General features: G+C 55.6%; 2 protein-coding genes across 2 annotated transcripts in view; one reads left to right on the top strand and one right to left on the bottom strand.

The window, feature by feature from the left end:
- ITGA10 (integrin subunit alpha 10) overlaps window positions 1-668 on the top strand; it is a 7925-nt gene extending 7257 nt beyond the window's left edge. The window contains exons 22-25 of the mRNA XM_026085786.1: window positions 20-125; window positions 233-328; window positions 415-528; window positions 603-668. Coding sequence (XP_025941571.1) covers window positions 20-125; window positions 233-328; window positions 415-528; window positions 603-668 — 382 coding nt within the window. The remainder of the gene's footprint in view (window positions 1-19; window positions 126-232; window positions 329-414; window positions 529-602) is intronic.
- Window positions 669-2428: 1760 nt separating this feature from the next.
- Window positions 2429-26254, bottom strand: RNF115 (ring finger protein 115). Its single transcript, XM_026085768.1, has 9 exons — window positions 26151-26254; window positions 13570-13628; window positions 11934-11985; window positions 9412-9623; window positions 8802-8873; window positions 8509-8581; window positions 6512-6605; window positions 4318-4433; window positions 2429-3903 (listed from the first exon to the last, which is right to left on the bottom strand). Exons 1-9 carry the CDS (start codon window positions 26241-26243, stop codon window positions 3772-3774), a joined length of 903 nt encoding a protein of 300 aa, XP_025941553.1. The 5' UTR covers window positions 26244-26254; the 3' UTR covers window positions 2429-3771.
- Between the last annotated feature and the right edge of the window lie 35 nt (window positions 26255-26289).

Below are 26289 nucleotides of genomic sequence, written 5' to 3' on the forward strand. Positions count from 1 at the left end.
TCCGCCGGCAGAACTGCAGCACCGCCGGGTGCCAGGCGCTGAGCTGCGAGCTGGGGCGGCTGGAGCGCGGCGGCGAGGTCTCCGTGCACGTCCTCCGCGCCGTCCACGACGCCTTCTTCCGCGCGGTGAGCAGGGCCGCGGTGCCCGCTGCTGCCATCCGAGGCACCCCGGGGTGGGGTGGGGGGAAAGGGGGCTCCGACGCCCTCGGCTCACCCTGCCTCTCCGCTCCCAGGCTCGTTTCCGGAGCGTCAAAATCGTCAGCACCTTCTCCCTGCTGCCCCCCGCGAGCAGCTTGCTGCTGCTGGAGCGGACGGCGCAGCGGCGCGAGGTAGGAGCGGGGCCGGAGCTCAGTGCCGAGGTTTTTTCCCCCCCCCTCCGCCACGTTGCTCCCGGCCTCCTCTTTTTTTTCGGCAGACGGTGCTCGAAATCCTGCAGCGCAAGCGGGTCCCCGTCTCGCTGTGGATCCTGGTGGGCAGCATCGTCGGGGGGCTGCTGCTGCTGGCGCTGATCATCTTCTGCCTGTGGAAGGTGAGAGCAGGGCCCGGCGGGGCAGCGGGCGCCCGCCGCCCTTCCTCACCTCCATCCTCTCCCTCTCGCCCCAGCTGGGCTTCTTCAGCCGCAAGAAGCCCCCCGAGGAGGAGGAGGAGGAGGAGAAGGAGGAGCAGTGAGAGCAGGCGCCGGCCCCGTGCTTCCCACCCGCAGCCCGGCTGCCGCCAGCGAGGACCGTCTCCCTCCTTCCGCCCGTGGGCGCCTCCGGCCCAGGCTCCGGCGGCACCGAGGGTGATGCCGGTGCCCGGGCCGGATGCCGCCGGCACCCGGACGCAGCCAGGTGAGGTCGGGGGCCGGCGTTCAGGCCGAGGAGACACGCGGTTGGAGCCCTGAGGACTTGGGGGGGCACCAAGGAAGCCCCTTCACGGTGGGGATGTCGCTGGAGAAAYGTGGAGCGACCGGTCTGGACAAGCAACTCCACCAATAAAGCTCGGCCCCCTCCGGAGCTGCTCCGGCGCGTGGTACCCGCGGCAGTGCTCGCTCCCCGCATCGGGGAGGCGAGTTTTGCTCCCCAAACCGACACACTTCCCACTCCGGGAGAGGGGAAAAAAACCCCCACCAAAATGCACCAGAGATTATCGCAAGCGTTTCGTTCAGAGGGACGGCAGCTGGGGCCGCGAAGCACAGAGCGATGGGGGGGACGCGCATCTGCTGGACGCACAAAATCCCCCCTCCGCCCCCCATCTCCCTGGCCGAGCCCTGCTCCCTTGGGCCCTTGCGATTCCCTGGCAAATGCCCGACTTAAACCCTGGCCCCGCGGGGAGGAAAGTGCTTTCAGGCACTTTCCAAGACTTGGAAAGAGCAGCAGGACCAGCTGGCGCAGGGCTGAGCAGGCAAGATGGATAGGAGGGAGGAATCAGGACCAGAATGCTGGAAATACCCCAAATAACAGGAGTTGCRTGGCCCCCAGCGCCCCCCAAAACTCACCATGTCCATGGGGCTCTTCAGGGGAACACGATGTGCCGAAGAACAGCGGGGAGAGGCAGTGAGATAAAGCAATCAAAGAAAAAGTCTTAAAAGGGATCTAGCTCCCGTTAAAACATCTTTTTCCCTTTTGTTGTCACCAACCAACGGAGCCGGGAGCCATCGATGGGCTCTTAAATCGCAACCTGCCGTGGAGCGGCGTTGCATCCGGCACTCAAAAGCACACGCTCCGCAGGTCTCTGCTTTAAACGCCCATAGCGCGAGCGGGAGAGCTGGTCCTGGAGAGGCAACAGCAGCTTTGGGGCTGCTTTTCCAGGGACAAGCCCAAGCCCTGCGCGGCAGGCGCTCAGCGGGTTGCAGGGAGGTGGGTAGACGGCTCGTGGCTGCTCCAGCCCCGGAGGCATAAACGAACAGGCAGGAGGACTCGGCCCCTCGATCCCGGTGTTTTCCCCCCGCTGAGGACGTTCAGGCTGCTTRAAGAAAGGGAAAGGCAGGGGGGGCGTTAGGCAGCGCAGCGCCAAGGGGTGCCCGGCTCGGCCCCCCRCCTCCCCAGTGCAGAAACCTCCTCCTGGCCCCCGAAACCTCRGCGCGAGGCAGGGACAGGGGAACCGCGTGCCCGGCGGGGAGGCAGGACCCCCCCCAAAATGTGCTCCTGGTCCCGCAACCCGCGTGCTCCCAAACGTCCAGCCTTACCTGCAGCCACCGCCGCTCCGGCATCCGCGTGCGAGCACGGACAACGCTGCCGCCTTACGAACGCCGTCCTACCGCTGGCCACCCCTCCCCAGTCCGCGTTARGACTCAAGTGCTGCCCTCCACCACCTGAGTGGGATTTTTCCTCGCAGAAAAGCCCCTCTGCAGGGATCCCACTAGCTTATTTCCACCCCAGTGAGTCCTGCAGCAGCTTCCCAGGCRCCTTGGCCACCTCTTGCAGCCCCAACACTCTTCTCAACATCTGTTCTTCTTTATAAAGGCCTTTATTTGACTTAATAGCAAACAAAACACTAGTTTAAATCGAGTGTACGTAGTACACCGTTACAGCAATGAAGTGGCAAMATGTTTAGACGCGACCTACCTCTCCCTCCCGCCTGCTGCCGGGCTGAGCCGGGGGTTTAACACTGCCACACGGTGGTTTAGTGGGTGCCTTAAGCACAGACATGATTTGGACAATAAAAACCAAGAAGTCAAACATGGATGAAATGTTACAGAAGTGGGAAAAAAAAAATAAAACAACAAAAAAAAAAGTCTGCAAAAAATAAAGAGATTCTCTTAAAGTTACCAGACTAAGAGAGAATTAAGATTTTTGTGTTAAACACTGAAGGATCAGCCATTAAAAATGGTTATGCACAGTTAGGTCTGTTTTCCTGAAGGATGCCTTTAATGTGGTCCATATGATACAAGTCAGCTAAGGATCCTAAACGACTCACTGTGGGTGGGGGACAGGTTGGGACAGACCTGGGGACACAGGCGCATGGAGAAGGGCCAGAAGAAAAAAAAAAAAGAAAGAAAAAAAGAGGAAAAGAAACAAAAACAACAAAAAAAAGAGGAGTTCACAAGACAAAACAACCTGCTTGTGCATTCCTGTTCCCAGAACCGTGGGCTCCTGCGCGTCCCGAGCGCGCTTCTCTCCGCCAGCACGCCTCAGTAAGACACCTGATCCAGAGACCCTTGGATACCTCCATCTTCACCTCTGCCTCTCCCTTGAGAAAACCTAGAACGCTCTTTCATAGACATTTTCGCTTGAACTCGAGAGAAGAGGAAAAAACACGCCTGGATTCAGTTCCACCCACACGGTGCGAGGGGCACGGAAAGGGGCCAGAGGAGAGGAGTCAAAAATCGTCTCGTTTCCATGCCCTCCTTTGCCGAAAGGAGCCCYGGGACGGGGGCGTTTTCCCCGCCTTTGCCACCTCTCTGTGGGGGGGGGGGGACACGGAGCGAGGGCAGGGGGAGCCGATCCCGCGCAGCCGAGATCTCGGCGCAATGGATGCCGACCTCCCTGCCCTCCTCACCCCCTTCAAAGGGGCCGTGTCTACGTAAAGGTTTCACAAGTATAAAAATCAAGTCAAATCACTCAAAGACTCTGAATTTAGGACTAAAGAGGCGATTCCGATGGAGACGCGATTCGCTCGGAGATGCTAGTTTAAAGTTTCAGGAAAAAGACAGCACTCATTGCAGTAATATCACGGGGTGGGTTCCCTCCCCTGCCCTATATTTCCTGCTACTCTTTTTGTTTGAATTATAATACAATGTACATCTGTAGTAAGAATACTCCGGCCAGAGCCCCCAAGAAGCCCCCGAGCATCAGAAAGTCCATCGATCGTGTAGTTGGCTTTCACTGCTAAAGCTGTTACTCGCTGAGGCCTCGGGGTTCTGTGTTTGCCGAGTCGAATCCTCGCCATTTAAGCTCTTCCGGCACACGGGACACGTGTCATGCTGCAAGGGAAACGCGGGGGCCTCAGGAGAACGTCACGCGGGCGGCTGGTTTCCCACCCTGCGGCTTGGAGGAATCCTCTCGACCATCATCCCCGCACCGCAACACGCAGCTGTCGTGTCTGTACCCCGATCGCCACGTGGCTCCAGCCGACGCGGGCGCGATTGGAAGCGGGACACGCTGCAGCCCTGTTACCCACCTTTTGCCCTAACCAAGACGAGCGTTGGGACCTGACCCGGCTTTCCAAATCATTCCTCACTATTACAGGAGACATTCAGCCCCGCAAGCGCTCAGGGTTTGGCTCAGAGACAGCCAGCGGCATCTCCAGAGCCCGGTTCGGAGCCCGCAGACCAGGACCCGAGCTCGCGGAGGGCCGCGTTCATCCGCGGGGCTCCCACACGGCCAGAGGCTCTTACCAGCTCTAACCACGGCACGATGCAGTTGCTGTGGAAGAAGTGATTGCACGGTAACTGCCGAACCTGCTCCGCTACTGTGTAGTCCTCTTTACACACAGGACACTCCAAACCCGTATCTGGAAGAGACGCACAGGCCAAGGGAGGGTGAAGCAGGCAGGGCACCGGCAGTAACCCGCAGACAGAGTTTTAGCTCTCTGGTAATAACAAGTCCAACTTTTACGAGCCCAGAGGAGATTCACGCCTCTCTCCAGCAGGCTGCCCTGGAGAAGGGAAGCAGCAGGACAGATGGTTCAAGCAGCCAGCGACAGAGATGCGCACAGCTGAGTTTGCTTTGGAAAGTTTGCAGAGGGAGGGAGCGACAGCATTTATACACTTTCTTCCCTCCCTTGCGAGACAGGAGGAAGAAAAGGCGGTTTTCATGCCCCACAGGCGGATGTCCAGAGCCCCTAATGCACAGGACAGTCGCTGACTGATCCTGATACACCCAGGAGAGAAGGAATCGGAGCAAAGCCCCTGACCCAGCTGGGAGACAGTCTCCCTCGGCAGGAGCTCCCTCTCTGCCTTGACTCTGGAGGATCCCTAGGCAAAGCAGCTTATGATGGTCACCTAAAGCTCAACAGCATGAGCCCTCCAACCACACCGGGTGCTCCGTCATGGGAACGTCCTACCCAGCGTGCTGGATTTGCAGGCTCAAGCCCTAGGCCGTAAAAACAAGGAAGCAGAACCACCTCTTGCCCTTTCGCAAAATCCTTTGGTGGTTTTACTGACACTTCTGTGATCTTCAGCAAGTTCTGAAGTTCCTTTGGGGACAGAAACAATTGTTGCATCCCCGATGGTCAACCCCCAGGTAGCATCTGGCGCAAATCCCGCTATCGTAGAAGCCGAAAGTAGCATCAGCATCTGCTGTACGATCCCTTACGCCTTCTGCATTAGGTTAACTGACAAGGCAATTCAAACTAAGGGTATTTTAGCCGAGCCCTGCCAAAACTTCCTCGCCTGGAACAAGGACAGTTTTGCAAGGCGAGCCGAGGCTTCCAACGCGTGACCTCCTCCGCAAGGGCACAGCACAATGCTATGCAACGTCAACCAGGAGAGATGGCAAAAACCTGGTCTCCCTTCCTTAATACCAAGCCTGACAGCGCCGTTGTAATGCTAACACAAATTTCCCAGCGCAGCCAGCAGGGAGACCAAGCTCACAATGCTAATCCTCCCTCGACTGCCAGGCTGCCCAGCCCGAGCTCTGTCAATTCAAACAGGCAGGACGGAGCATTACAACATGGAAATTCAGATGCTTCTTGGCTTCCCAGACAAGAATAAGAGACATGGGTGTATAAAAAGAACCAGACAAAAATATCTGTCATGGAAACAGCCTTTCTAATCAAACAGCGCGTCTTAATGGAGCGTTTTAGTTTCCAGGAATAGAGCAGCTCAGAGGGAAAGGGATCCTTTGAGCAGCCTTCAGAGACAGCCTTCTGCGAACACAGGGAGAAAAATCCCCTGGATGAGCTAATTGCAAAACCATAAATGCTACAAAAAAACCCACAGGTCTTTCCTGTCAGCTACATTACAGGAACCTGTGATCTTTACACGACATTTTGGGGGTAATTCAGCAGGAATATATTCAGAGCCTGATCTACCAGCCCTACTGCGAGCCAGTCTGAAAGGGAGGAAAGCAACGTGCAGAGCTCAACTTTAATGAGACCATAAACAACAGAATAAACAGAAGGTTTTAGAAAAGGCCAAGCAGTCGTAGGTTTGGTAGGCCGAAGAGGCAGTGCTTAGAGACTGCGCAAACACACTCTATAGAGTGAAGGTTTTTGCTTTCAATTCCTGACGGACTGGATTGGCAGAGATCTGAGATGAGGGGTCCAAGAAGGACTGAACACCAGAGATGACAGCAGGAGTAAAGCTCAGGATCTTTGGAGCTAAAAATCATGAATATTTCCAGGGGTGAGTCTAGCCAGCGATTCACGAGGATGGAGCAGTGCTGCCCTCTACCCTCCTGCGTCAGCCAGCCATCAGGGATGCACAAGGATACAGCAAAGAGGCTGATCCTTGGCAGAGGGAATGGGGAGCGCAGGCTCTAGAGACAAACTTCCAGGCACTGCAGTGACCCTTTGTACATCGAAGCGTTCAGAGACAAGTGACAAGCACTGGACACAGAGGAAGAGACAGGATACAGGATTTCACCTACCAACTTGTTCCTGAGTTACTGTCACTGTTGGGAGAGATGAGATCTTCTCTTTGTCGGCTGGAGGTGGTCCTGTGTTTTCCAGCTGTCCCAAGAGCTGGAAAGAACAGAAAGAAACGCACGCTGTAGTCGGGAGCACAAACATGGCTTTGCCTTGCAGAGCACCCTCAGTACAAACACGGAGCATGGAGCACTACGGTCCGAAAACAAAGAGCAAGGCAGGAACGGCTCAACACAGCCTGTCCCTGGGAGATGTCTCTCTGACCTGTTCCTTAAAATCCCCAAAGTGACAGATTTCACCAGCTTTCCGTACAAGCCACATCAAGGCTCCCTTACTAGAAACGTTCCTGTTGCCCAACCTGTGCCTGCTACGAGCAAGTTAAGGCCGCTTCATGCTAGCTTAGATATTCAGTGCGCAGGTGACTGTTCTCTCCTCTGCAGCAGCAATTTTGGTGTTTGAACCTTACTTTCACGCCTCCAGCCTCAGCAATCCCACTTCTTTCATCATTTCCTTCCAGCTCATGTTTTCAGACATTTTCTCTTGCATCAACGGTTGGGAAACTGAAGGGCCTGGGAGGGAAGGGAAATGATGCCACGGACAAGGGGGAGGGTGTTCATTTAGTCCTGGAGGATTTTGGACTGAAAGGGAGTCAGTGGACATGTTCTGAGAAGAGGAAGAACCTCATGCTGCAGGAACGAGGGAGCCTGGAGCCTTCTGCCTCTCTCAGGACTCAGCCAGACTGTGGGAGCAGAGGCAACCCCCAAGGGCGACGGGAAGCTATAAGGAGAAGCTGTTTAGTCCAGTACCACCACCAAACCAAGGAGCAGCCGTACCGAAGAAACCTGCTCTCCTATGGGTTTGTATCTCCTGCACAGAGTCTCTAATGTTTCATATGGGCTGCAGGGATGATGCTGACAGCATCTCTTTCCTAGTGTTACTGTTTTATATGACTCATTGGCATTTTACACTGTTAAGACCTAGATTCACCTGGCAATTGGCTCAAACGGGTTCAAGCATGGTCAGGGAGAGGACAGAGAAGCATTTCTAGAGTCTCATTTACTTTGAAGGCCATATTAAAACGCCTGGTCTGACATGAAGCCCTGGGATGGGCAGGGCTGTTCCTTCAGATGCAGCGGGGAGCCGAGAGGAGCTGTATATCCAGTCCGAATCCGAACTGCGACATCAACCCAATTCCACTGCAGCACTTGCCGGGGCTTGCTCTGCTCTGCTGGGTGTGGGGTGGGAGGAGGAAGGCGCTGTCTCCAAGCAGCCATGTGGGCTGCAGACTCATTTTGGGAAGCGGTGAGTAAGGCGGGCGAGACGGGCGTGTGATGTAGCCTGGGAAGCCGGGGGCTAGTTATGAATGACAGCAGATGGCTTTGCCAGGCGCTTTCAGGAGGTGTCAGCACGACAACAGCAGTGAAATTAGCTCCCAATAAAGCATCCGTCTGCTCTTCCTTTCCATCCCAGTGACGCCAACCCCCTGGAAGAGACCGTTTGTGGATGGAGGCTGGACACCCCCGATCCTCAAAGGAGCCAGACAATGCTTCGAGGGAACAGGAGAGGACTCAGCTCTTCCTTCCACAAACCACAGGGGGAAGTGGCTCATGAACTCCAGATTGCTGAAGTTGGTGAGAGATCCAGGACTGACGCAGGGGATTTTCATCCTCAGCCTCTGGTGAGCCTGTTACAAGGCACCTGCAAGCCCTGTACCACATGCAGGCTGGCAAAGAGGCAAACTAAGATATTGTATTTCTACAAGTAAGGTCCAATTCCCAGCTCTTAGCTCCCTCTGAGGAGGCAGGGCACAAGCAGCTGCCAAGCCAGAGGCCAACGGTCTCTTCTAGCCCTCATCTGAAACCAAGGGCTCTTCTCCAGCAGTGGGATTGATTGGAGAAGAGTGCGAGAGAAGAAGCAGACAAAAACTTAGAGGCACAGATCAAAACCAGAAACAGCAGGCTTGGGTTTTCCTCCAGCCGGGCACGCACACAGGTCTTACCTGGGTGACAATAGCATCAAGGCCGCTCTGTCCCCATGCATAGTCCCCAGGATTCGAGTGCAGCATCCCACTCCTGCAGATGGGAGCAGAGAGTCAAGGAAGCCATTTTACCCACGCCAAACCAGCCCTGAGGTTTGCGCGATACGCCCAGAGAAACCTTATACCAGCAGCGGCACCGGTCACCTGGGGAGCCAGAGCTCCTGGGCGCCAGACAACTGCTGTTTACTGGGTTCACACACAGCTTGTGGACAGCCACGATCAAAGCCACGAGCAAAACCAGGCTTGCTACTCACCAGGAAAAAGGGTGCTGGGAGCCAGGAATCGCTGAGTTCGCAAAAAACCCTGCAAAGATCTGTTGTATTATTCTAAAGAGGGGAGGAATCGAAAGAGAAAAGGAACAAGTTGAGCAAACAAATACATGGCAGCAGCAACAGTTTAGCAAGAAGGAGCAGCAAAACACGAAATACTGCTCCGATCGATCGCCGCCGTATTGTTGCAAAACTCGCACCCAGTGACATCCCTGTTCAGAAGGGCGAACCGTGAGACAGAGCCTCAGCACGAAGGCACGAGGGATGCTAACTCATCGGAGAGCGTGGGAGGGCTGGGAGAGGGAAAGGAAATGACTGAGTTTCCCAAGCATCGACTTGTTTCCTTGTGGTGAAAGTTGGCACTGCTACAGGCAAAACCCACCTTTCCCACCACGCAGCTACTGTACCGCGTGGATTTGTGCCGAGAGGGACAAAGGGCAGAGATTTTGGTGTGAAAACCTGTGTTTTCTGGGTCCCAGGAGTCTCCCACCATCAGTGCAAGGGTCGCAGTTTTGCACCGTTTCTCCCCGGGGTCCCATATTTTTCACCGAAGAGGGACAGACAGACGCTTCCAGAGGGCAATTCAGACACTCACCCTTCGATAGCAGGAGACCTGTCGGGGCGCGAGCTGCCCCGGGATCTGTACCTCCGCGTCATGGGCAATCGCGGGGGTCGGCTTGGTCCCCAGAGGTCGGCGTGGGCTTGGTGGCCCCTCTCGTTGTCTCTACTGTCTTGATCCAGTGAGCTGCTACTCAGAAAGGGTCTGAAGTCAGGAAAGAACATTGTGTGGTCCAAATGGTCCCAAAGCTGGGGAGACAAAACCGCACACAGCTCTGTCACTAAACCCGGCGACTCCGCGAGACTGCGCTGCCAACGCCGGGGGTAGCCAGGGATTTTGCTCCACCAGGTGAGGACCACGAGCTGCCCCTCTCCTGCAAGGACACCCTGGCAATCGCCACCGCGACCGAGGAAGGGACTCCGCTACGGGGGCGTAGCCACGCGTCTCCTCTGGGGCCACGACCTGGGACTTGCCGCTGCCGTCGGCGAGCGAGACCTCAGCGCCGCGATAACTCTGGAAACGGCCCCGCAAAGCTGGCTGAGGGGAAACAAAGTCCATCTTGACAAAAGCAATTTAGCAAATTCAGAGGGTTGCCATGGCTCCCAGAAAAAAAGTCTGGCAAACATGCTTAATTATAGCCCAAATTAATCAGATATACCGCCCCCAGGAAGATCAACATGTTGACTCTTTTCTGCTACGTACGGATCCCAACAGAATATATATTTTGCTAAGCCATTCCAGGCACTACAAGGGTCCGTCCCTCTCGAAGGGCTGGGCTGTTGGGGGAGATAATGCTGGACTACCGCCTGGAAATCCTGGCCCCAAGTCTCTGCTCCGGCCCAGGCTCATTGCGGGGCTCCAGGCTGCCGGCTGCCGAGGAGCCGGGCGGGTGTACGACAACACGCAGGGACCCGGCGCAGGACATCCCCGTCCCCGAGCCGCAGCTCGGAGCCGAGAGCCCTCTCTGGCTACCCTCACGTGCAAAACCCGCTTGGTTTTAGTCCATCTGGAGGGATTTCTCCTGCAGTTCGGATTACCCAGGGATTAAAATAACAGCTGATGCTCTGCTACGAGGAGGGCACCGAAGATTTATGGTTTGGGTTTATGAAAAAAATTTCACAGGCCGCAACAAAACAAGGAGCGCCAGACAAGAAACCCTCCGTGTGCCATGTGGGAGCAAGCTGCTGTTCACACTTGATATGCCTGGGCTAGGCGCAGCGCCGTAAAAGCGGTATTAGAAGGAGCAGGGCCCTCAGATTTACTGCAGGAATTAAATGCTACAGAGCATAACACCAGGGCTGCTCTTTTCTTACTTGCACGAGACCCTCATCATGCATTATGACAGGATGAGAGCAGCTTAATTTCCATTTCACACCAAATTAGCTCACTTTACAAGTCTCTTACATTGCCCAGTTCAGCCAAGGACTGGAGGGAAGGGAGAAATCACGTTTAATACCCCACAGACGAGCATTCTGCTCGTTCGCCTGTTGGTTATGATGAAGATACAGCGTTGCCTGCCTGCAGCCACACTGCTGAGAGAAGAGCTTCATTTATTATTAATCCTAAAAGCCATTTACATTTACATAGCGCCTTTCATTCAGAGGCATCCCAGAGCTCTTTGTAAACTGACACATGGGCTATAAGAAGAGATCACTTTATCTTGCTGAAACATGGGCATTTCTGGGATCCAGCGCTGGGGAGGAGCAGTATAAAAGCAACAGTTTTGTCCAGAAGACAAATGGATCCAATTGAACCAGAGGGGAGGAGAAGCAAATTGGCCATAAACACAGAAAGAGGAAGCAAACAGAAGGGATCCAGATCCAAAATACAAAGCTGTAAAGGAATTTCAGTTATTTGGTGACCCCGTTTCTGGCGTTAAACTGAGTGGATTTGGTGCAGCACACGAAGGAGGGCTCAGCAACACCACATGCTCCCAGACCTACCCAAGGATAACCTCATGGCCAAAGCATCGTGCCTCAAGACACCAGGAGATCCGAAGAGTTTGGCAGGACCAAGAAACAATTAAAACTCCTCAATAACGGAGCAAATGAATAACCTGATCTCCGAGCAAGGCCTGTTAGCAGAGGAGAGGCACGGAGATTTTATTTCCATCTTCTTTACAGCTCAACCAAGCTTACCAGCTTTGGAATTGAAAGGAAAATAGAGCCCTTAAGAACAGGGTCTGCAATCAGACGCCATTCCCTGGTGTCTGGAGGAGGCGCTGCCACCGCCGCCACGCTCCCAGGGTGACCAGGCAAGGTTACGGCATGAGCTAAGGGGATGTATTTGGGCAGCTTGACTCGGACTCTTCAGCATGCGCCTGGCTGCTTGTGACTTTAGGTACCTTCTTCTCCTGCCCTGCCCAGAGAGCAAATCTCTGGCAGATCTCAGATCTGCTGGGAATGTCGACGGCCCCCTCAAAATAATCCACCGGGTTCCTGAAATCTCTTATGAGGATCAACTGTCCTCTTTACAGGGGAGCTGTACCATGCTCAGAGCTAAGACAGAAAACCTCTTCTCAGCTACAGTTTGAAAAAAAGCGGGACAGCAAAACTCACCTCTGCAAACTGTGTGGATGGGCTGTCGTCTATGCCGCTGCCATCTAGAAAACTGGAGAGAAACAGGCGAGTCAGAGCAGGTCACCCCTCCGGAAAACAGCTCCCTGCCGGGGCTTAAATACGGACGGGAGCTCGTGTGGGCAAGACAGTTCCCCACGTGGTCCGGGCGAGAAAGGGACGAGCAAACAGAGCGTGCGAGTTGCTCGGCGGAAGGAATTACTCTATATAAACACACAGAGCAAGACACAGGTAAGGCCACGGGCCTGCCGAGAACACGCCAGGGAGCTTTGCCAGGACTTTGGATTCCCTGTGCAGAGGAAGGAAAAAAAACGAGATGTCCCACAGAGGCTCCAATTCACAGCAAGAGGCAATTCAACCACTGGAGCGCCACCGAGCAGCGACGGGAATACTTTTTGCTCCATTAATACCGCTGCTTTGTGTAGATCCATCTTCCCTTTGCAAAACGCAGAGCAGATGCCCAGGATCCTGCCGGCTCGGCCCTTTGCTCCAAGCCGTGAAGCCTCCCCCACCCTCCGCCACAGCGAAACCGAAAGCAGCCAGGCCTCAGCTCCACCACCCGGCCCAAGGTGTCACTTCCCCTAGGTGGTTCAGGGCTCTGCTCTTCCACGGCAAACGCGTCTCGCCCTGCGGCCAGCAAAAAGCTGGACTGTTAAAGCTAAAAGGCTTGTTTACGGGCTGACTCTAAGCACAGCCTGACCATAGGAAAAGTTTTAGGTGAGAAGCCTGGTTTCTAGCTATCAGGAGCAGAGAGGCTCTGAACAGCCTCCCAGGAGGAGGCTTTTGGGATGGAGCATCGTCATTCTGTAAACAGGAATCCGTGCTAAGTGCTCCAGAGGACCCCTCCAGCCCTAAGTGACAGGTATATACCTATATTTAAGAAAAGGACATAACATGCCATGAAGTCATCTCTCCAGTGACACCAGGCCCCAGATTCCTGCCGTGGCAATTCCTGGATAGCAAAGGTCCATGTAATCGCTGGTGCCCTTTCGTCTCGCCTAACCCCAACCCAGATAAAGCAGTTTTCTCAGCAATTACTCAAGCCTGAACATAGCAAGCGTTGAACAGGCAGCGTTTTGGATGGCCGATTTGCTGCTAGCGTGTTCTGCTGGGCCACCTCCCACAATGCCCAAGTTCGTGCTCCTCGAGATTGAGCTCAGCAGCCTCAGAGAAGATATTTCCTCTCTTTGGCCTGAGCCGTGAGATTTGAGAGGTGGTCAGGAGACAGCCCTGGGGCCTAACAGAGGTAAAAAACAAAGGTACTTTGATTCGCTGAAATTTAAGCTTGATTCCTAAAAAATAGTGGTTTTCTCTCTAATGGACCAAACAAGCAGACCTCAAAAACCTGCGAGAGGTTTTGTTCACAGGACCTTGGGCAGCTTTAATTCAAAACTCCCACCTTATTAAAAATCTTCCCCCAAACCCTCCAGGTGACTCTAGCACGAAACCGATGGCCACTTGTATTTTCAGTTTTATCTGGAACATGATATGAACTAACATATGAGCTTTTCTTTTGCATCTTTACTCCTTATTTTATCCTTCTTGTCTGCAGTTTTCAGATGCACTACACCAGGCACCTCAGCACATGCTAGAAGTGATGTACCGGCATGTACGTTACCTGGAATCATCTGTGACTTCTTCGATAAAGCCAGATTCACATCTCGGGCAAGTGTATTCCTGTAAAGAAAGAGCAAGTTCGTTTTAGCCGTGATTTAGCTTGTGATTTCAGGAAAAAGACAGAGCTCAAAAGGTGACACACGAACAGTCTGCACGGGAGCCTAACAGGGATTCCTGATCTTCACCACCCTGTAAAGGCATCCTGGACTTCTGTTTTATTAGGGGATCTCAAAGCCCTGAGGTTACAGTAGATGCTATTAACCACAGCGGACAATTGTGGAACAGAAAAACGCCTTTACCAAGGTCACGTATGGTTAGTGGCAGACTGAGGGAAAAAAATCACTTCCTGACTCCCAGGCCTGCTAGCTTGGACTAGTAAACCCAGGTTCTTCTTTCGATATAGGCTCAATAATTTAGGGGGCTTCCGTCCTTCACAGATTATAGACTAACAGGAGCCAGTGTCAGGGCATAAGTCCCACCGTTCACTGCACAGTTAGAGGTAGCACCCACCTGCTCAGGGCTACATGTTTAGGACCCTGCAGGATGTCACCCACCTGCATTTCATTTTATTCCCCTGCCGAAGGGAAGGAACATACAAAGCAGCCAAGAGGAACACGGTAGTTTATAACACGCTCGGTCGTCCCCACGTTCACAAGCTGCTGGAGCAGCAGGGCAGACAAACTGCCAGCCCCAGCCGCGAGATGCGCCGCGAGCGTCCGCCGACGCGGAGGGCGGGTTTTTCCTCCTGCTCCTCGCAGAGCAATTTCCCAGCTCCGCACCGAGGCCTCAGCAGCGCATCTGGATATGCTGCCACGGCCTGTCCGAGCACGGTCTTTACCTACAGCCTCCAGCCTGGCAGATAACCCCATTCGAGGCAAGTGCCGTTTACAGGCCCGCTGCAAAGCGCTACGAACTCCGGTAACAGGCCTTAGGCAAAGCTCATTTCCAGCTCTGGTGACAGAGCGCAAGTCGCTTCAATTAAAAAGGTGTCGGAAAGCCGACGAGCTGTTTCTAACACGGCTCCGACGCGCAGCCGGGTTTCCTGCCGTTCGCACGGCGGGGAAGACAGCTCTCCCGAGGAATTTACAGAGAGACGCTCTGCAATTATTAGAGAGCAGAAATACCTTTGACGCAGCTTTTTTTCCCCCACCTTCCAAGCCATTTTCATAAATGGGGATACCATAAGTAAGCCAGGCTTGCTGGCTTACGATCACCGATACCAGCTCTGCCTGCTGTTCCGTCCTTCCACTGACCACATTGTCCCTTTACCAAGCACTGGGAAAGCAGGAGGGTTTTTTGCAGCTTGCTCTGCAGCTGCAAAACGTTAAAAACGGTAGAGAGGGAGCTGGGTAATCCAGAGGCTTCCCTGCTCTGAGGAATGGAGGCGAGCATGCTGTGAAGGCTGTCAAAGCAAGATCTGCTGCAGGAGGAAGACAGTAAGGGGCCAGGCTGGGCAGCCAGGCAAACAGACGCACGTTCAGCTTCCAACAACCAGCAAAAGGGCCCGTCGCTTGCACGAGGAGAGCTTTTCCGAACTCCTCAGCTTGCGTTAACCTGGGGCTACAGAAGGGCAAGATCCACGTACGGAGCCAGGAAAAGCCACTCTTCAACCTTCCCGACTCCAGCCCTGCTGAAAAAACCCTACCCCGAGGGCCTCGGCTTTTCCCCCCAGCTYGGYGGAGACGGGGAACAAGGTCCCCCGCCACGTAGCTCTGTATTTGCGCTCRGTTCTGCTGGCCTTTAGCTAGGCGCTATCGCAGGCTGTTGAGGCAGCAGCATATGCTCAGCATCTCCGTCGTGACGGGCGTAAGCAGGATTCCTCCCGTCTCCCCCGTCACTAGCCGAGAGCCCTGCTGCAGGGATCACCAGCTTGCACCAGCAGCGAAAGGGAAGAGCTCCAGAGAACCCGTCACCCCGGTCCCACYGGCAGCAACCGTCCTCGTGACCGCACCAGCGCGCCAACGACCGGTTTGTCAGCTACTTATCCTACAGGAGAAGCAAAAAAAAAAAAGAAGAGAATCTGCTCCCAGAACAGCCAGCAATGCCATCAGCACGTCCACATCGCCTTGCTCATCACCCAAACTCAGCTGCACAAACACGCGGTGGCTCTGGCTTCGGCACTGACGCGCGCAAAGGCTGCTCRCAGGCGACTGGAGCAGCGAGCGGCTGGGAGGGATCTCTAAAGAGGGGGGAAAAGTTTCTCTTTCTTAATTACAAGAGCCCTGTGTGCACCCCGGTAGATGTGAAACTGGTCACGATGCGAGCGGGAAACAGTTAAGTGACTTTCCATCCTGCTAGAGGCTTTGCGGAGCCCAGCTTATCCATGGCAACGGCTGAAACCTCGTTCGAGGAGTACCAAGTTCCCCCTTGTTTTAGGTGGAAYGCTAGTTATTGGGGAAGCACATGCTGGCAAAAAAATAAACGGTTAAGGCAATTTTGTACATTCAGGCTTTGGGCAGAAGCAGCGCCCGGGAGGAATTCCTGCAAGGGTTAGGGAACGTACAGCCTCCGCATTTCCGAGTGCTCACGCCCAGCTCCCAGACCTTCAACAACCCAACGGGAGCATTCACAAACGCAAACGGAGAGCGCGGTTTCGGTGCGAAATCCTGCTACTCGGGGCCCGACAAGGAGGCGGAAAGCAAAGACACGGTGCCCAAGTCCGAGACGCCCCAGTTGCTCCATCTAGCCCGTTTAATAAGCGCTCCCTGCCGCCCAGCTCCTCCTTTGAATTCCTAATACCCTGCAGAGCTCGAGAACCGATCGAATTCCCGGAGTAACGTTACCAGAGCTGGAGCGAAGGCGACGTATCTCCCAGCCCTGTAACGCAATGCCTTGCTGGAGGCAGCTCCGAATTTGCACAGGGCTTTYGGCTCGCGTGAAACGCAAGCTTCAGCTTCCCCAGTCCCCGTACGACCTGCGCAGCTCAACAGAGCTTGCATCCTGAATCCGCGTTTCCCTGGGAATGGCGCATAAGCCCTCTGCCCACCCATAACTCATCTCATTTTGCTTTTTCCTAAGGCAGAGCGTGAGCTGGCAATATTTGCAAGGTGCTGGGCTTCGGCAGGGCACCTAGAGCTTTCAGCTCACCAGCTGGAGCGGCTCAACAGTCGGAGCGGAGCGCAGCGGGGGGGTTTCTTACCCCAGCTTTGCTCCCAAAAAAACCGCGCGTGCAACCACAGCCCTGCGACAGCCGAAGTCTAGGACAGGTTTTCACAAAGGCCCAGTTAGGCAGCCAAACATGTRGTCCGTTTTCAAAAGAACTCCAGCCTGGAAAATAATGGGAACTGATGGGTGATGAGCTTTTAGGGGAAAAAAAAAAAAAAAAAAAAAACACTGTCTGGGGCTTTCGGCTTTGCGCCTGCAAATCGCAAGGCTAACGAGAAGAGACACGTGCACTCGGAAGAGGAATGCGCGCTGCTGGGTTTTGCGTAGGAGCAAATTGCGGGGCTAAATGCCACCGCGGATAGCAAGTCAGGCTGCGTAACCAGCTGTGAGAACGCGAAGGCAGGGGGTATTAGCACAGACACATTTCTGAACAAAAAAATACAATTAGGAAAAAGAAAAAGAAAACGGGGGTGGGGAGCTGCCAGGAAAGGCCTTGCAAAACGCGGAGTATTCTCAGGTGTCTCTCTTCAGAGACGCTGGGTCTGAACTGCAAATTAGAAGCTAGGAACAGTGAATGCTCGGCATTTCTTTAAGAATAATGAATATGTATCATCTCTAAAGTTAGGCACTCAAAATATTGGGGCCAGAAAGCGCCTTTCATACTGTACCACCAGGCTTCAGAGCAATGCCAAATCAGCAGGGCATTCTGCGCCGCTTAAACTCCTTTGCTTAATTTGTTTCCAGCATTTTCTCCGTCAAAACCACCACGCAAGACAGACTTTCTAAACTTAGCAGCGTGCCGTGTCCTTGGGGACGCCGCTGCGTTTCGCAGGGCCTGCAGGTCTGATGCGTTTCAGAGCGGTTGTGCAACCGCCGCTGTCGGAACGAAGGACACGCGCGCAGAGCAGCCCTTTTCCAGAGGACAGTCCTGGAGAGACAGGGCTACGGCGAGGATAACGCCGGCGAATTCTCACCGGAGCCTCCGTCAGAGAAGGTGCTGGGATGAGCCTGAACTGCCGGGGTTAAACATCAGTCTAAGCGGTCTCATCTTTTGGCGAACACCGTTCGTAAGAGAGATCGAGAGGCTGCCGCGTTCAAGCAGAAAGGCTGACGAATCGCAGTTTCACTGCCTGTAGCTTTGGCCATTTCTGGAAGCTTTTGAATGCTTTTTTTTTTTTTTTAATATTATAATCTATATGGAAATTGCCAGCATCCTGCCCAAAAGCTCGAACGTATAGGCAGAGCATGAACAGAGATAAAAATGGCATTTGGGATAAATAGCTACAGAGAGGGGAGGAAGAAGGGAAATCAGCAGAGCAACAGATGACACGAGGTGGGTGGGACGCTGCCGCGCCATCGCGTGCGTCGAGCGGCACGAGCCCTCCGCGTCGCTCCCGGCCTTCCGGGAGCCGTTCGGAGGTGCGTCGGACGCCTCCTGCCCCACGCCAGGTCTGCCCGCAGGGGCAGGCCGCTGGCTGGCGCGGGAGGAGCTCGCCGGGCGCCCCACGTCCCCCAAAACGCCACCTCGATGGTTTCGGTGAGCACGGGGACCTCGTTTGGCAACGGGAACCAGCCACGGCGCAAAGGGAACGATTTCCCACGAGGCTGACAGCATCCTATTACTCCGGCTCCACTTCAGCCTGGCGGTCTGCGTTTCCCAGAAGGGAAACAAACCTAATATAATAAACCAAAATCCCATGAGCGGCTGGGCGGCGAGGAGCCCTCCGGCTCCGACCGACGGCGGCGAGCGGCACCCTCCTGCAGGGAACCTGCTGCGCCCTGCTCGCGAGAGACGCGCGCTCATTAGCGGGCGGAAAGCAGCCAGATTATTTCCTAAGCAGCCAGAACCGGGTGGCACATACACGTCTAGCCTAAGCGCGTCTGTCAGGAGCAATGTTGCTAGACTTGATCCTACAGCAGGGCAAAAGGGATAGACTAGAAGGGTTTTCAGCCTCCGGTCTGCGGGTCCGTACATCAAGGCAGCCCCTCTCGCCCATGCACGCGCATCCAAAGCGGAGGGAAAGACGCAGACGCGTTTCTAATTAAAAAGCAAGCAAAATTGTCCACGTTTGGAGGTCCCCTTGCAAACTGAGGGGATTTAAAGGCTAAAAAGCTCCAGCAAGAGCCGTGTGCAGCTTGCTTTGGTCTCGCTACAGTGCAATTGGGATATTCTGGCTGGGCAGGTAAATCAAGGCACATCACCGGACGTGCCTCTTCCCCGTAAAAGTGATCACCACCCTCCAGCAGGGTCATTGCCCAGCTCCACCTGGCAGCGCTGCATCCCGCTCGCAGGGCACTGGAGCACCCGAGCGCCAAGTTTCGTGCGCAATACCAGCGAGCCCGTCTTGGCGCAGCACAGCGGCTTCAGCCGTCTAACCTGTCCTGCCAACTCAGCCCTCAGTCGCTTTTCTTTTTTCTTTTTTAAACCAACATCATCAGCATCTTTCCAGCTGAGGCACCAGAACCGCGCTGCCGAAGCCAGCCTGGTGGCTGCCCCGCCGCCACTGCCCACAGATGAAGGGTGCAGCAGGCGACTGCGGCAGCTCGTCGCCCTCGCCGCGAGGCAGGGCTCGAACGTCCCTGATGCCCCTCCTCGGGTTCGTGTCTCCCTGGCTTTTACTGGCAGAGCTATTGCGTCACTTGACCCATTACTGCGATACCAAACTCCTACCCCAGAGCTGTTCAGGGAGCCGTTAACGCAGAAGCTGAGAGATGCAGGCCAGCTGCTCGGCTTTTACAGTCGCAGCCCTTCTCTTGCTCACGCGGGGCTGAAGATGGAGCGGGCAACTTTGAGAGAACACGTCAAACCAACTCACCGAGCAGCTAGGCACGCTCCTTCTCCTGCCGAGCAGCTAGGCACGCTCCTTCTCCCTCGCTGCTGGCAGGGGGCAAATCCAACAGCCAGAGCCGCTCCTCTTAACCTTTTCTAAAAAGCCATGAATTTACCCTGGGGGAGAGGGCAGGAGGGACAAGAGAACCCGGAATGCCTTCATCTCCATTGCTCCCGTCATCCAAAGGAAATGCTCCTTGCAGCTAATCTCCAGAGCCCGACTTAGAAGAAGGAGAGGGAATAAAAGCAAGCGCAGAGGTTTCCCCCGACTCTCGCGCTGTTCGGCGGCTGCCGCTACACCACCGCATCCCCCAAACGTCTTTGCACACCTCTTCTCCGTGGCCCCTCTCCCTGGCTGCCGCCAGCGTGTCCCACAGCTCCAACGCCACGCGCTCGGGCTGAACTCACTTAACCAGCCTCCCCTTGGCAGCTACGGGCCGGCAGCTCAGCAGCGTGAACTCAGCTCCACCACCCTGGGCAAACTTCAGCAAGGACGACCGAGTCCATTTGCTTAAATAAATATCCCTCCCGTAATTTCCACAGCTACAGTGTTATTTACTCCTCGTCTTGAACTACTGCGCAAGATCCCTGCCTGGTCCAAACTGCTGCCTGGCTTCACCCAAGGGGCAGCTGCTCTGAGCGAAGCATTAAACAAACTCCATGGCTTAAATTTAACATGGGTAGAAAGACTTGATCTCGCCAGAGAAGTGCACACAGCTAACGACAGAAAGATCAGCGCTAAAGCCCCAACTCCATGTTCTTTTTTAAGCCCCTGAACAGGGCTTTTCTACATCCTCCGGGCCTTATTTTCAGCATTTGTACAGTGCGTTGGTGTGACTGCTCTTACAAAGGACACCTTAACCCTAACTCAACACCTCAGAGCCACGTGATCGAGCCATCGCTTGCAGTTTATTCACAGCAAGGCTGAGCCTCATGTTCCCTCACCCTCACTTAGGGCAAGACGTTTTCCTGCTCTTATATACTGATGCAAAGGATGACAAGTGACCGTTTCCACAGCTCCTCTCTCCCCTGTGGATGCCGGAGCATTAGTGAGCTACAGAGACCTGCTGCTTGGCTCTTGCGCCATGCACACTCACGGGCCAGGACCGCATCTCACGCGCTTGGAGCCCGGCGCCACGGCTTCTCTGCCGGCCCCCGCCACTCGAGGCAGCTTATCAACTTGGCACGTGGTTTCCACACCGGCTGCTGGGGGCAGAGTCTGCCAGCTAGAAAGGAGGCACCGAGCCCAGCCACAGCTGGGAGCGGGGATCCATCCATCACCGCGTAACCAGCCCTGCCCGGCACGTGGCCCTGCGCACCAGCACAGAGGAGACTCGAGAGATCCGCAAACATCACCGCGAGGGAGGTTTTGGACTTGGAGCGGGAGCCATCTAAGTCTCACCCCGGAGACTGAAGTCTTGGGCAGGCCGATGGTTTAGCCCAGTCGAGGCAGGTCTCCCTGAAGAGGAACGAAATCAGGCAGCAAATTTCAAACAAACCCATCAAGGTGCTTCCTCATGTTACGCATCAGCTGCGAAAGCTGCTACCAGAGGATGCTGGGAAGCCAGAAGTGCCTTTAAAAAGCAATTAGACAAATTCTTGGAGCATTGCAATACTTAAAAACAGTCCAGGGACAATCTCCAGCTCAGGAAACACCTTAACTACTGATTTCTGGGAGGCCTAGAACAGAGGAAAGACTGCTCAGTACCCTCTTATTTTCCACTACCTTTTACCTAAGCATCTGCCCTAGTCACTGGGCAGAGAGAACATCTGAGGCTCAAATAACAGCTAATTTTATGCAAGAAGAAAAGAGAGGGGTTTTAAACATTTTGCCAAGAGAAAACAAAGCAGACTGTTGTTGTCACAGCAGGCTGCATTAAATGCTCCGGGACAACATCCCTCTTCCCTGTTAGCTCACGTGCGGAGCTGCGTGCTCTCGTCTGCCCTAGGACTCGACCAGGACAGGGCCCTCCGTCCGATGCAGACACACCCTTCGCTATAAATATTAATTGCTTCGTCACCGGCGTTACAGACAGGGACTACTGTATCCTAACCTTGACTCTCTTACCTCTGTAGCATCCTCGAGCCTGGAGTTTTTAATCAGCTGATTCAGGCATTTGTTGGAGCCGCGCAGCGCTGATCACGCTGTCAGCGCGAGAGAAACGACGGTCAGGCATCACTGACTCCATCGCTGAAACGCGGGCAGCCTCTCCGGCAGCACAGGCGGTAGCTTTTAACCGTGCGTGGCAACAGGGGCGCGGGGTGGAAGTCTGTAATCCTCTGCGCTCATCAAGGGTAAGGAAATATTAAGCGAGAACAGCTCTTTTGCTGGCTTGCTCCCAGATGAAGCCTCACGGCTTCACGTCAGCACAGGGGGAAAGGGGGCCAGGCCGGTTCGGCGGGGACAGGAGCCGACTGCGGATGAAACGCCCCGGCCGGGATGGCAACGGCAGTCACGAGAAGGGGGGATCGTTCCAGCTGCCTTCCGCCGCCACCGCTGCAGGAGGGCTGCACAGGTTCGAAACCAGCATACGGCAGCAGTTTGCACTGCGGGAGCCGTTTCACCGGGAAAGCCAAAAACCCTGCCTGAATTTTCCTTGCGTTGCCTCTAATTGAGCCACGCATTCTCTCTGGGGTGTCTCCCCCCCCATTTTAAAACAAAACGCATCCGCAAGGCTGCAGCCATGTCAGGACACGCACTTGCCGCACGCAGCAAATTGAAAAGAGCAGTCAAGGGATATTGTTAAACCTCGGCCGCCCGCCCAGCGTCAAACCAGGACTGTGCTGCAATCCAGCCACCCGGCAGCAATCAAGCCGAACCCCACAAAATCCTCGACACCCAACCTCCCCGTTAACCCTCGGGGCTCCCGACAGCCCGGATCCAGCCCTCGCCCACCCCGAAAGGGCCTGGAGACGGCACGGAGGTTACTTGTCTATGCACCAGCCCCGCGCTGCGCATCCCGGGGGCGCAGGGAAGCCTAAAACCCCTCGGCCCCTTCTCTAGGAGGCGCAAGGTTATTGCCGAGGTGAGAACAGACAGCAGCTACGCCGCGGACGACGGCCGCATCCAAAACCGACGTTCTGGGAGCCTTCGCCAGGTCCTGTCAACGGCAATAAACACCACGGCAGTCACACGCTCGCTTCAAAAGGAGACGGCGACCCCGTGCATCTAAATCTTGCCTGGCGAGCAGCAGATTCGCTTGCTCAGAAGGGGCTGGTACAAAGAATCACCTCCCGACTAGACAAATAACCTGCAATTTCCCTTACAAGACTTGTTTTTTAAGTTTACGTTGCCATTATCCTGGTCAGAGCAGTTAAAAGGCAGAGAGCCCTCAGCCTTGTTATTTTTGCAGAGACAGAGAGAGAAGTTACTTGTCCGGGTTGACAGAAACGGAGGTCACAGGCGGGTCCTGGTCTCAAGCAAATGGGTCTGGCTTTTGCCAGACAATTTACAACTCTGAGTTTTGCAGATTCCCCCCACACAAACCCAGTAATTGCTCTGCCAGAGGTAAACTGAGGTACAAAGAGTTACCTGCCCAAAGGAAATTGGCCTTAGCATCGAGTCAAGGTTGCACAACTCTCCCCAGCTCAAGGCGACCTGCCTGGAAAGGGCATCAAGAAGTTTGGGCTGCGTTTTCCTTCAAAGGGACGACGCGAAGAAACAGGTTCGGGGCCGAGTCCCTCGGCTGACGGATGGGAGAGAGGAACTGCCCCATCCGCAAGCAGCGTCCCCAGCGGGTCGCAGGGAATGGGGGGGGGGGGGGGATGCCGTCAGCTCCCCTCTCGCCACCCCATGGCCAGGACAGAAAAACACAGGAGTTCTGAAAAAAGTGAAATGATTCATTAGCTTGGCAGGCACAAGCTCCAAATAGATTATTTATAAAGCCTGGACAGCAGCAATCTACATTTCTAGAGATCACATCACCCACCAAAAGCTCTAAGATGTTGAACCCGACTGAAATACAGCTGTCCGGAGGGGAAACGGAGCAGAGCCTAGCGGCAGAGGCAAAACGACAGGCTCCCAGTGCATCGAGGCCTCAACCCTAAGCTGGGTTTCTGGGTGCTCTTGAAATAGAAACTGGAACAACACACGCCAGGAGAGCTGGGCAAACCATCCTCCACGCGGAGGATTCAGCGACCTCTTTAATGCCCACGCAAAGCAGAAGGGACTTCAGTCCATGAGGGCTCCCGATTTAGCAGCGAAGGGAAACCGCTCGCTGTAGACCGGATCCAGGCAAACAAAAAACAGCGGAGGAAGGTTTGACGTAAAGGTGCCTCGCGCAGCGCGACTGCCTAACAGCAGCACCCCGACTTCGGCGGGGATGGAGCGGGCCTGGAGTTTTACTCCCAGTACAAACAAAAATCGTTATTAAGATCCTAAGAGCACCAGGGAATCCTGAGTCCTGGGGATGGCGGGGGCGCGAGCAGCTTTTGGACAGTGTTTCTTCCTAACAGAACAGAGTTTGAAACATTGGAGAGAAAACTGCTTAAGTCAGCAACAGATAGAAGTGGCGTAAAGAGAGAGCTGAACAAAATTTGGGGGAGAGAGGAGGGAAGAGAAAATACCAGAAGGTGAAGTTACCAGCTCCACAGAAGAGGGGACGGGATGGATTTGGATGCAGACATACCATTTCCACCCCATCAGGCTAGGATGAGTCTCGGCAGGGCTGTTAGTGTCTGCAGAAGCACCTGCCGAAGGCAGTTTGGGGGCTCATCGCTCGCTTTCCGAGCAAAGTGGCCTGCGAGGTGCCCGCTCGCACGTCCCTTGCTGCCGCGGGGTCACATTGCCCCGTTAGGCTGGACAGAAATCCAGGGAACGGCCACGTTTCAGCGGCTCAGCAGCGGCCCCAGCCTGGGCCCCCTCCGTGTAACCCCGCGCCGGGGTCCAGACCTCCCCGCAGCAGCCCGCGCTTCGCTAGCGCTGCTCCGGTGCGGATCCCCGAGCCCTCCCCGAGCCCACGGGAGCCCTGCAGCTTCCCAGCCCGCTCCTGAGGGCTCTGCACATGGGTTTGCTCCTGTCCGGATAGGGAGAAGCAAGGGATGGAGAAGACTTCAATGCTCTTGGGCAGCAAGGGAGGAGAAAACACCCATCACTCATGGCCCAGAAATAAAGTTTCTGGGCTAACGCAGCTAACGACTCATTGCCTGCAGACCTCTGCTTCCCTGGGACACCTGTGAATGACGGGAAGGTGCTGAGATATGGTCTCCATGGCTCTACCACCAGCAGCAGAACAAGGGCAGCTTGCGAATCTGACTTTGATGCAGATGCAGCCCGTGGATAAAGGTTGCTGAGACATCTCCCTCAGTCCCACGCTTCACGGCACGCTGCTCAGCCAGGGAAGGATGCAGGCAGCTGTACGGAGGTGGTCACCCCATTCCCTGCCAGGACCTCTTCTCCATCTGCTGTCCCCCCCACAGCACCAGCATCTGCATCCCACATCCCACTAGAGTCCTGCCCCTTCCCAGGCTGGGCAGCAGGATTAGACCACCACCACCACAGGGAACCAACCTTAGCAATCGCAGGCCAACCCTGCGAGCCCTCCACCCCCAAAACCCGAGGTCCCAAGCAAGAAGGAGGGGGAGGATACTGAGGTCGCGCCAGCCCAGCCCAGCCTAGACGCTGAGCCGCCTCGCAGCAGCCCCGCTGAGGGGCCCAGGGAGTTTGTCGCCTCCATGCTCACCCCTTTGGGGGTCAGGGTGCCCAGGCACAGAGCACTCGCTCCCTGCTCTCAGGACAGGCAGGTCGGGGCTCGACCTCCCTCTTCCTCCTCACCCAGAGGGACGGCGGCGATGAAGAACCCCTCGCGCCAGGGCTGACTGTTGCCTCTCGGGGGGCGAGAGCTGGGGTCACCCCTGGGAGGGGGTCACACATCACCCCCCCCCAGCCTTCTCTATGGGGTCTATGGGACTTGGGGGAGGCATCAGCGCTTCCTGAAAGGGTCGGTGGGGTTGGGGCAGGGACGAATCATTCTCTCCTACCTCCCTGCAGGGTGGTGGTGGTGGGGGGGTGTCACCCTTTTCCACAGAGTTTTGGGAGGTTCACTCCTCCCCTACAGCAACCAGCAGGATATGAGGGATTTGCAGGGGTACAGGGCATTTGCAGGGGGTTACGCCTACCAGCAAGATTTGGGGGTCACCCCTTTCCTGCAGGAGCCAGGGAGGGAATTGGGCGTGTGTGTGTGTGGGGGGGGGTGTCATCCCTATTTTCAGGGTTTTGAAGGGTGACCCTTTCCCCACAAAGTCGGGGGGACACTCCTTCCCCACAGGGGTCAGGGAGGGAATCTGGGGGGGGTATCAGCCCTGCCTGTAGGATTTTGGAGGAGGTCACCCCTTCCCCACAGGGGTCCACAAGGGAATGGGGGGGGGTCACCCCGGTATATAGGGTTGGGGGGGGGTCGCCTCCCAGGCTGACCCCGGGGCGGAGGTACCACGGCCTCCCCCCCCCTCCCAGCGTGTGGAGACGGGGGTCAACCCTTGCACCCCCAGCCCAGATTTGGGGGGGGGGGGACACCAGCCCCTGGCCCCAGGAGGGGCCGAGCCCCGGGCCGCCCCCGCCGACGAGGGCAGCGGCGCTGAGGGGCCGCGGCCTCCCCCGCTGCGGCCCGGCCGCCCGAGAAGGGCCCCGGCCGCCTTCCCCCGGCGCTTACCGGCAGCTTGGGGCTGACCTCGCCCTTGCAGCTGTGGCAGAAGAAGCGGTGCTGGGACACGGCGGCCGCCGCCGCCGCCGAGGCCTCCGCCATCTTCTCTCTCCCCCTCCTCCACCGGCTCCCTGCCTGCCGTCAGTCC

The sequence above is a fragment of the Apteryx rowi genome, unplaced genomic scaffold (genome assembly GCF_003343035.1).
Source record: "Apteryx rowi isolate R43461 unplaced genomic scaffold, aptRow1 scaffold_673, whole genome shotgun sequence".
NCBI classification, from domain to species: Eukaryota; Metazoa; Chordata; class Aves; order Apterygiformes; family Apterygidae; genus Apteryx; species Apteryx rowi.

Bases quoted from the DNA above. Each gene is read 5' to 3' on its own strand.
- RNF115 (XM_026085768.1), bottom strand. From the start codon at position 26,243: ATGGCGGAGGCCTCGGCGGCGGCGGCGGCCGCCGTGTCCCAGCACCGC. The intron at 13,629-26,150 runs GTAAGCGCCGGG...CTTTCTTTACAG, and splicing joins AGGTCAGCCCCAAGCTGCCG to GAATACACTTGCCCGAGATG. The intron at 11,986-13,569 runs GTAACGTACATG...GTTTCTCTCCAG, and splicing joins GAAGTCACAGATGATTCCAG to TTTTCTAGATGGCAGCGGCA.